At 50.9% G+C, this 10,497-nt stretch overlaps 1 protein-coding gene across 1 annotated transcript in view; it reads left to right on the forward strand.

Annotated features, from left to right (window-relative positions):
- The first annotated feature begins 9,487 nt into the window (after positions 1 to 9,487).
- The window catches only part of MYLK2 (myosin light chain kinase 2), a 14,738-nt gene continuing 13,728 nt past the window's right edge, over positions 9,488 to 10,497 (forward strand). The window contains exons 1-3 of the mRNA XM_019645871.1: positions 9,488 to 9,585; positions 9,683 to 9,782; positions 10,256 to 10,497. Coding sequence (XP_019501416.1) covers positions 9,731 to 9,782; positions 10,256 to 10,497 — 294 coding nt within the window. The 5' untranslated portion in view covers positions 9,488 to 9,585; positions 9,683 to 9,730. The remainder of the gene's footprint in view (positions 9,586 to 9,682; positions 9,783 to 10,255) is intronic.

The raw sequence follows: 10,497 nt of genomic DNA on the forward strand, positions 1-10,497 counted from the left end.
GCCCCTCCCAAAAGCATAATTAATATTCTGGCATACACATTTGCAAAATGGAAAGCTCCTATTGGCTGATGTGATGTCAGTGGCACTGGCACTCATGCTCAGCGAAAAAGTTTATTGGCATTTAGCAAAGTCTTTCTGGAGAGAATTGTAGTTATGTTGTTTTAAAGTCTTGGAACTCTACATCTTCAGACACATTCACATAGTGAATTGTAGTCTCTAAACATTTAGATCAGATTTGAAAGAACACCCTTGGTCGGGACTCTCGTTGGGGCTGTGATGTGTCTTTGGGGAAGGGTAGGGAGGAACAGGAAATATAATCTCACTTCTGTCACTGACACCCTGGGTGACCTTTAACAAGTCACTCCCCTTTTTTGGAACTCAGTTTCCTCATCTGTCAAATGAGCAGATTGAATTAGAAAGAAGAAGAAGGCTCTTTTCAGCTGAATAGTTTCAGAATTTTTTTCTAGGCAATTTATTCTCACCAACCAGCCCTACTTCTGCATTTATATTTTTCTAAAGCCAGCTGCTCAATCACTGCGAGAGGGCACCTCGAGCCAGCTCTTCTGCCCCTGGATTTTCACTTGAACTTCAGTGAAGTATGTTGGAGACCAGTGTGCTATCTTGTTGAGACCTTTCCAAGGGTTGTTCTGGAAGCGGAAATCTAGCCCAGATCACTCCAGGGGACTAATCCCTGAATAATGTCCTCTGACACACACACATATTTTCTGATATTTCTCTTGACCTTGGACCTGGTTAAAGACTGCACAGAATGTTCAGTGAATTCTTACAGACGACTGCACGAAGTCCCTCCCATCCTTGGTGTTCCCAAGGTGTGAAATTATCTGGAGGTGGTTCTTCTATTGTTGGAGGCACGTTAAGGACATCACAGTCAAACAGGTGCACTCGCTGCTCTTCTGTCTCGACCACAGGTCCGTTTTTACAGTGTTCGTGGTCAAAGAGACTTGGATTGTTTGGAGATAAATGTCACAGGGTTTAGGAGAAACAAAATTATTTAGTGGAATGAGTCGTAGGTTGGAAATTGGGTAAGTGGCTTCTGGCTCTGTCCTTGAACCTGTCACTTGAATTCACTGGGTCTCAATTTCCTCATCTTAGAAGTTAGAATGATGTCTCTAGAAAAGACCTTTCTTCCAGCTCTGTGGGTGAGGATTTGCTCCCAGCATGACCCAAATACCTTCTTGGGCAGCACTGATGACTGTCACATTGGGTGTTTACTCATCTCTGCTGGCCAGTGTGACTCAGTCATATATTCAGTATTAATTGTCAATGGGAATGTGTCACCAGGGGTTGTCAGAAGCCCCTGCTGTTTACTCAGAGCTAACGACTTAACAGGACAGGGCCAGCAGCTGCTAGTTGACAGCGAAAGGAGGAGGGAGACTTCTCAGGGAGGAGGCCAGGTGGGCATTTGTGCAAGCAAGAAAGGCAAGAGATTTGAGCTGTAGCAATCTGGCTGGAGATTGTCCACACCGTGGGCTCACTGAGTCCTCTTTGCTCATTAACTTTTCCCTCTCTTGGTGATCTGTGACTGCAGAATAGAAAATGAATACAGGAAGCAGCCTAGAGCAAGCAGTCAGAAGTTGGGAGGGGCTGCCAGTACCTGCCCTCTTTCATTAAACAGCTTGACTTTTTGTGTATCTCCCTCTCCTTGAAACATTATTTGTACTGACAGTGGAGTATGAGTGTGTCTTCCTCACGCAAGTACCCAAGCCATCCTACCTACCCAGAGGCCTCATGAAAATGGGAGGTTGGAAGGTCCGCGACTTGGGCTGGGGGACTTTTCTCTAGGATGGGGGTCCTCTGAATGTGGTCTGTGGACCAGCAGATCAGCATAACTGAAACTAGAAATGCAAATTTGCTGTCCCCGCTCCAGACCCCCTGAGTCAGACACTCTGGATGTGGGGCCCAGCAATGTGTGTGTGTGTGTGTTGTTTTTTAAAGATTTTATTGGGGAATTGGGGAAGGGGAGCAGCCAAGTTGTTCTTCAGTCTTAGTTGTGGAGGGCACAGTTAGCTCAGTTCCAAGTCCAGTCACCATCCTGCCGTCCGATGGCAGCTTCCAGCTGCTCAGCTTAAGGTGCCATGTTCAATCTTAGTTGCCGGCAGGCGTAGCTCACCATCCCATGCAGGAGTCAAACCGGAAGCCTCGTTGTTAGGCTTGCTCTCACCAGCTGAGCCATCCTGCCACCTTTTGACAACTCAGCAGCAGCTCAGCTCAGGCACAGCTCACAGGCTCATGTGGGAATTGAACCGGCATCCCTGTTGCTCAGAGCTCGCGCTCTTAACCAACTGAGCCACTCGGCCAGCCCAGCAATGTGTGTTTTAAAAAGCCCTCCTTCAGGGGACTGTGATGCACGCCCAAGTGTGAGGTCCACTGTGCCGGGGAGGGACCTGCAGGCCTCCCAACTCAAAGGTCTCTATGGGCCAGGGAGCCAGCAGCCGTTCTCTCCTGTGACCCTCAATGCCCAGGCCAAACAAGAGCCAGTCTGGAGGGGGAGAACACCCCTCCCTCCAGAACTTCTGGGGAGTCCTTTTGTGTCTATTCATGTTATACAGGGGAGCTGCTGTGTTAAGTAGGTATTTAACCAAGACTTTATGACCAGAATGAAGACAGAGGGAAAAATGCTTTTCCCTATGTCCTTCCAACAAGTCATGTGACAGATGAGGAAACTGAGGCTCAAGAGTTTAAGTTACTTTCTGCGCAAGTCACAATGCTAGTAAGTGGCGGAGTCAGAATTTGCATCCAGGTGTCTCTGTCCTCAAGTGCCCTTTCCACCACATCAGTTGCATCCCTTGAATAGAGCCAGCTGCAGGGGATGGGCATTCTCTGTCCCCAGGGTTTGCCAGAAGCCACTGCTGTTTACCCAAAACTATCAACCTAACAGGACAGGGCCAGCAGCTGCCAGGGACCAACCAGCGAAAGGAACAGGGAGACTTAGGGAGGAGGCCACGTGGGCGTTTGTGTTCTTGCTGTTTAGAATCGAGTGACTTGATCAAAGACCCCTGGGTGAAGAAGAGATTGTTTCTGTCCCCCTCCAGGGCCAGCAATGTGGACTGGGAGCAAGCATCTTGTGAAGCTGGGGCCTGCGCTGAACTCTTAACCTTGCTGTGGGAACCTCCAGCTAAGCTTCCCAGAGGCTGGGAGGCAGGTCCTCTCCTCAATTTCACACAGCAGGCATCTCCTCAGACCGTGCCGGATGCTTGGGTTCCTGTCAGGGATGTGGTTGCTGCCAGTCAATTAAGTCACAAGCCTCAGCAGGCCCGAGCGATAGCCAAGGTGGTCAAAGTGCCAAGCGCCTGCAGCCAGGAGGTGTTTCACCCGGCCCACTCCTCAGCCTTGATTAGGGTGCCCCTCAGCAACCCACACAGGGCCCTCTTCTCTCAGCAGCCACTCAGAGCTTGCCAGGCAGCCCCTGGTTCTTAGGGTAACTCAGTTTAGCAACGGACCTAAATAGCATCATGGTGGGCGGAGAAGGTGGCCTGTGCAACAGGACAGAACACGGGATCCCCGCTTTTCGAGCCATTTCCTGGGATCATGTGCCAGGAGGGACTTCTGGTGCAGATAAAGTTGAATGGCTCTCAACTCCCGGGCCTCTACTCTGCCCTTAGGTCTTGCTTCTACTCTTCTATGTGTTTGTGTTTGTCCCCCACCCCCATGGGGCCTGCCTTCCTGAGGTGGTGCTTCCAAGTCTGCTCCGGGGACATTTCCTGTTCTTGGAACAGCTGCGCCAGGCTGGGGTACCCTCCTGCTACTTGATCCTATAGGGAGGTGTCCAATGGCCATGGGCAATTTTCAGATGACCTTGTTCCTCTGACATCATTAGATGGCTATTTTTGGCTTTGCTGTTTATGCTGCTGAGAAGCTGGGCCGAGATGGGGGGAGAGGAAGGAAGAGAGAAGGAAGGACTGGTCCTGGGTGCCCATGGGTCCAGGGCCCTACCAAAGTAGGGGCACTTATTTGTCACCATTTACAGAGCACCTGCTGAACGTCAGACCCTGGGGCTCCCAAACTGATGACGTAGTCATCTTCACTCACGAATTTATTTTTCGGCGGGCCTTTGTGGAATGGAGTAGTACATGTGATGGCTCCGAGCCAGATGGCTTGGGTTTACATTCCGGCCCCGCTGGAATAACCTCTGAAACCTTGGGGAAGTTACTCCTCTGTGCCTCAGTTTCCCCTTAGAGATGGGAGGGGTAATAGGTAATCTACCTTGTAAGGTTGCTATGAAGACTAAAGGAGTTAATTATCTGTGTCTAGCGCATGGTAAAAGACACAATAAATATAAGTGTCTATTACCGTTAACAGCAGCGCTTTTTGTACAGGGTCCTTGGGATGCAGAGCTGACAGATGTGGTTCCTGTGTGTTCTGAGCTGGCATCTGCATCCTCCAGAGCCCCAGATACCGCGCACACAGTCCATAGAACAAGTCAGGATGGAGTCCCCACCATATGCACTGCTTTACCCTAACTTGGGGGCATTCCAGGGAAACAAGGTGACGTCCCAACCCTGGGAGGTCCTCAGAGCAGTGGCTGTCAACCCTGACTGCACATCAGAATCTTCTGGGGAGATTTAAAAAACACCCACAGCTGGGGCCCCACCTTCAAATGTTCTGACTTAATTGGTGTGAGCTCAGGAGGGGCTCAGGCTTTGGGAGTTGGGAAAGCTTTCCAAGCGTTTCCCCTGTGCATCAGGGTTGAGGAGCACGGCCCAGAGGGCTCTAGACAGATGTGTGTCCTGGAATCACCACCAGCTGCACCAGCGGGACACTTAGCAGGTTTGCCTCAAACCACCTGAAATGCTGGTGACAGATTCCTGGGGCCCCCTTCCACGGAGGCTTCATGTTAAGCACACTTGGGCCTGGGCACTGAGAAAGCCTGAGCTAGCCATGCCTTCTGCTGAGAAGTCATCCTTGATCAGAGTCCCCAAGCCTCCTCCTCTGAAATCCCATGGTGTTTTAGATCCCATGTGTAGCTCTGACCATTTTGTCTTGAAGTGTAGACATCTGTGTCTATATTGATATGTTCTGAATTATTTATTAATCTGCTCAGAGTTATCAATGGTCATTTAAAAAAAATTTAACAAAATCCAGACTAAGAATTAAAAACCATCTGTACTCCACACCTGTTAATGTGTATTTCTATCCCTCCAGACATTTTCTCTAAATATTTTTAACAAAGAAAGGATACCACTTCATGAATGATTTTATAATGTTTTTTTCGCCTAACATGCACTGTGTGGTGATTCTATAGCTTTCCCCCCAACTCCATCCCTCTGTCCCCAAAGTGACCAGTTTAGTCCTTGCCAGAGAGCAGAGCACTCAGTAAATAATCTTAGCAATAAAAGTCCACAGTTCTAGGATGGAACATTGTGTCATGTCCAGAGAAATCTATGTCCAATTGGCCACACAGGGTGTCCATAGATCTCCGCCTACCAGCCTTGGAAGGAAAGTGCGAGGGGCTGCTGTAAGGCTTCCCCAGGGGCCTGGGAGGTGCTGCTAAAGCTCGGGCTTAGGGGCCCCAGGTATAAGAGGGCAGGAGAAAACAGCCTGAGTGGCTTCCATACCAGGACCAGAGGAGAGCTGTGCGGGGGTTTGGCTGCTCTCTTTGGAGTCAGAAAGGTCATTGCTCAACTCCCTAGATTTTCCATCACAGCCAAGCAGGGAGAGAGTCAGGCTGGGAAATGTCTCCTCTGAGCAAGTCCTTTTAAAAGCCTCTTGGCTGGATCAGTTTCCTCCTAGGAGCCAGGGAAGCAGTGCCCGGCTGGAGTTAACCCCTCCACTCCCAAGAAATTCTCCCAGGAATGGGTGAGCCTGAGAACCCAGGCTTCTGGAGTCAGCCATCCAGGGCAAGAGGCCTAAGGAGCCGTGAACTCTGGCTGGAGATACCTTCCCTCTGGCCTTGTTAAATCCAACAGGCATAATTGCATCCTGCTGACCTTAATTCTCCTGGCGGGTTTAATTGGTCCTGGCATTGCCCCACTTCCTATCCTGCCCCTGTAGAGGCAAAGAACGTGGCTGCACAGCTGGTGCAGGGCGGGAAAGCCCCTTTCTCAGGGTGAGCAGGGGCTCTGGCAGCCCCCAGCTGGGTGGAGGAGGTTTCCCCATGCCCCACCCATGTGCCTCCAAGGGAGCACTAAAAAGAAGCTCAGGGACTCCCAGGAGCAGCTGGCTGAGCTGAGCTCAGCCCGGGCGGTGAGCAAGCGCCAAGCAATCCCGCGGACCCAGACCCAGGCCAGCCTCTCATCCCAGCAGCAGGGGCTGTGGAGGAGCCTGCAGGTACGGCTGAGCCCTCTACCTGGCGTGTCCGCAACGTTATGGAGACCCCACAGTGCCACGGGTACTATGCCAAGCATGTTGATACACGGGCTCACTCAATGCTCCCAGCCATCCTGAGGGAGAGGCCACAGGCCAGAGTGGTGATGAGCTGAACCTTGGGTCAGAGGGTTCAACCCCAACTCTGTGAGTTTGCGCTGTGACTCAGTTTTCCTGTCACATCTGTGAAATGGGGTTGCAGTAGCTGACACATAAAGCACTTACTATGTGCCCATGAACTGTTTCAAATGCTCCCCGGTTGAGGGAGGCGCTCATCCTACAGATGAGGAAACAAGTGACGGCATTTGCCCAAACCTTAGTTAATAGTCTCAGCTTCACTGACAGCTCCTAACCACTACTCAGGTTGTGAAAGAACTGAATGGAAGACACTTATGAAGTTGCTCACCGAGGGTCTGGCCTGCTTACATGAGTTCAAGAAATGCTAGTTAGCATTTGGGAATCACAACAGTGACAAGTGTAGCAAATCAAGCCCTCTGTGTCGTGCCAGGCTGGATTTTGGTCTCATTGGGAGATGGCTCTGGCTTTGAATCTGAGTAATCTGAAGCTACTCAAGAGCTGTGTGACTTTAGAGACAAGCCTCTTACCTTCTCTCAGCATCAGTCTCTGCACTGTTAAAATGGTCCCCTTGAGTCATTTGGCCCCTCAAGTCCCTTGTGAGGATCCAGTAAGCTGGGGTGAAGCCTTTGGCAGAGTCAGGCCTGGCCCTTAGTGGGCACTCACTCAATAAATGACTGGTATTGACAACCACACTAATAATAACAAGGGGATGTCAGCAAGGGCCATCACATAAACCCTTGCTAGTCATTTATTAAACACTGATTGGCAAGTACACTTTGTGCTGGGACACACATGAGCATCATACAAGCCCCTGTCCTCGAGGGGGCTCCCAGACGTGCCAACAGTGGGATCAACCTGGAGTTGAACAAGGCCAGAGGAAGGTGGAGTCCAACATTTCAAGTTAAACAAGAACATGGTGTGGGGATGACCAAACAGAGAGCCAGGGGCTCTCAATAATAGGCATATGCACGGGAAGCATTTCAACCGTCAGAATGCTATGCGACCCCATCAGGGAAAGGGGGCGCGGCATAAGCTGGGAAAATTTACGGAAGAAAGAGGACTTTGGGCTGTGAAGGACATTTCTGGCTCAACTCCCTTCCTTGTGGAGTGACTCTGGGCAAATTATTCAGACTTTGGGCAAGTTACTCACTTTTTTGATCCTCCCTGTCTTTATCTCGAAAATAAGATGAAAGCTCCCCCCCCCCAGAGTTATTATCAAGATGATGTTTTAAGAGACTATGGATAAAACTAATAATAGCAGGCACTCAAAACATGGGAGCTCCCTTCCCTTCAGAGCCTGGGTTCAGATCCCAGTTCAGCCCCTTACAGGCCAGATGGCTTTGGGTAAGTTACTTAACCTCTCTGCCTCGGTTTCCCCATCTGTAGTCCTACTGACCTCATTGGGTTGTTCTGAAGATCATTTGAGTGAAGCTACACAAGAGCAACTTAGAACGAGGCCTGGCACACGTGGCAAGTACTAGATAGGCATTATTATTAGCAATTATTTTTGCTCCCTAGACAAGGCTGGCTGTCATTCGGACTTTGAATGAGAGAAATGGAGGATGGGAGACGGGGAGGACGAGGCAGGGCAAAACTTGTCAAGATGGAGGAAAGAGCTTCAACCCTGGTTTTGGCTACCCTCTACCAACCTCCCCAACATTTGCTCATTCAAAAAAAAAACCTCAATTATTTTGAACAGTAACCAGTTCACATAGTTCATGATCCAAATAAAAACATTAAAGGGTAGGCATTTGTCTCCCTCCCACCCCTGGTCCTGTTGCTTGCTTACCCTGCCAAAGAAATTCTTATGTGTATGAAATGAAAATGTATTTATTGTTACATATATTGTTATGTTAAATGTCATATATTTTACCCCCTTTTGCCCAAATGATAGCATACTCCACGTGATATTCTGCACCTGACTGGCTTGCTTTCTCTTCTTTCTTTCTTTCTTTCTTTCTTTCTTTCTTTCTTTCTTTCTTTCTTTCTTTCTTTCTTTCTTTCTTTCTTTCTTTCTTTCTTTCCTATTTATTTATTTCCACTTTGGAGGTTGCTTCATATCAGTTCATTCAGTTTCCGCAATCTTCTTTATAGCATAGGCATAATTTCTCATTGCTTAGACATGCTGTGCTCTTGAGTCATTTCCCCCTTTCTCCCATCTGAGGGCAGGGGTTGTCTCCTCCGCTTGACAGAGGGACCATAGTCCCTCTATGGCTTGCCACAGTCAGGACCTGAACCCAGATGCCCACTCTAGAGCTATTTCCAATGCACTCAGCTCAGCTAGTTCTCAGAGAAAGGTGCAGGGCAGACAGCCCCTGGGTTGATAGCAGTTCCTTTGGATCACACCTCATCGCCCCATCCCAAATCAGCCCGAACACCTCGGGCTGGAGTGGTACCTGGGACACCACGGTGGTGGAGGGTCCTTGGAAAAGACTCTCCATCAGCCCCCTCCTTCCAGGCAGACTGTTGGGGAGACCTAGAGCAGCTCAGAGGAGGGGCCCTGGAGCACTGACTGTCACCCACAGCCACTTGGGGCAGCCTCCATCTCCCCAGGAGCCCAAGAAAAAGACATTAAAAAAAAAAAGGCTTTCAGGCCCATGGGGATGTTGAGACAATTTCTTACCCACAGATGCTTCAAGTAAGTCTAATTGCCAGGGACAGAGCTCATGGGCACAGAGCTGGGTGCTGGGGTCAGGGTGATAATTTTGGGGCCTGCATGGCTCCAACCAGGTTCTGGGGGACCCCAGGAGATCTGGCATGCCGGTGGGCAGAGCCTGGGCCCAGCCTGGGCAGAGTCTTGCCCTTGAGCCTTGCCTGAAAGCCCCTCTTTTTCCAGGCCTCTTCCTTGATGGTGTTCAGGCCACGGCTTGGGAAAAGGCTGCTCCCCTGAGGCCCCAGGTGCCCCCTCCCTTTTCTCTTCCTGCTTGTTCCAACACCACTCTCCCCCTAGTCGGTTCACGGGAAGAATGCCGTGTCCTCTGAACAGGGGCCAAGAGTGACAGGTGGTGGCAGTCCGAGCCGCATGGCCCCTGGTGTAAGAGATCCTCTCCGTCCCCGCCTACCCTGCCCGCGCCCCTGCCTCCGCCTCTGCCCACCGGCCCAGTCCGTTACAACCGCCCCAGGACAGCAAATGGGCAGCCGCTGCAAAACAGCCGGCCACCAGGTTGCCCCTCTCTGCTCCAGGTACCCCTCTCCCTTCATTCAGCCGGCTCTGGCCTCCTCTCAGCCTGATAAGAGGAGGAATCCGACAGCCTGACACACCTCATGCTTCTTTCTGCAGCTAGAAAGACTTGAGTTAGGCGAGCAGAAGCACACGCCTCCCTACCTTATGGCGACAGAAAACGGAGCAGTCGAGCTGGGAATCCAGAGCCCATCAACAGGTGCCAAACCGGGGCAGGAGACGGAGGGAGGAGCTTGGGAAGGGGTGTTTGAATACAGGGTTGGGCCGGTTCCTCTGTGGGAGTTCTATGCCCAAGTCCTCTTTGTATGGAGCATGGGGTACCCAGAAATCAGATTTATCGCTGGGTAGGGTTGGGCTGAGTCAAGAGCCTATATGAACCCCTCTCCGGAGAGACTGGGAAAATGGAAAGCCCCCATGGATGGCACCTAAACATAGGGCAAGGGATCGTGGGGCATCCAGACCCACCAGATGACCAGAAGCCTCCCATACAGGCCCCTGAGGTCCTGGCACCCTATCTCTAGAGCCCATCAAGTGGTCCCAGAGGCTCAGGGGGACGAGCATTTGAAAATTGTTGCCTGGGTGGGGACCTGGGCCCAGAGCTGGTCTCTGGCCAGCCTGGCTGGGGAAGGAGGGGGAGGAGGATGGATCATAACTGGTGTCTCATCTCTGCAGATGAGGCGCCCAAAGGTGCAATAGGCGAAGGACCCCCAGCTGCAGAGAAAGACCCTGGTCCCCCAGACCCAAAGAAAGACCCTGGCCCTCCAGAGGCAAAGAAAGAATCTGGCCCCCCAGAGCCTGAAAAAGAACCTGGGTCCCCAGATGCAAAGAAAGAACCTGGTTCCCCAGGCGCAGAAAAAGAATCTGGTCCCACAGGCCCAAAGAAAGAACCTGCCCCCCTAGAGCCAAAGAAAGAA

This window comes from Hipposideros armiger, unplaced genomic scaffold (genome assembly GCF_001890085.2).
Source record: "Hipposideros armiger isolate ML-2016 unplaced genomic scaffold, ASM189008v1 scaffold_94, whole genome shotgun sequence".
Classification (NCBI taxonomy): Eukaryota; Metazoa; Chordata; class Mammalia; order Chiroptera; family Hipposideridae; genus Hipposideros; species Hipposideros armiger.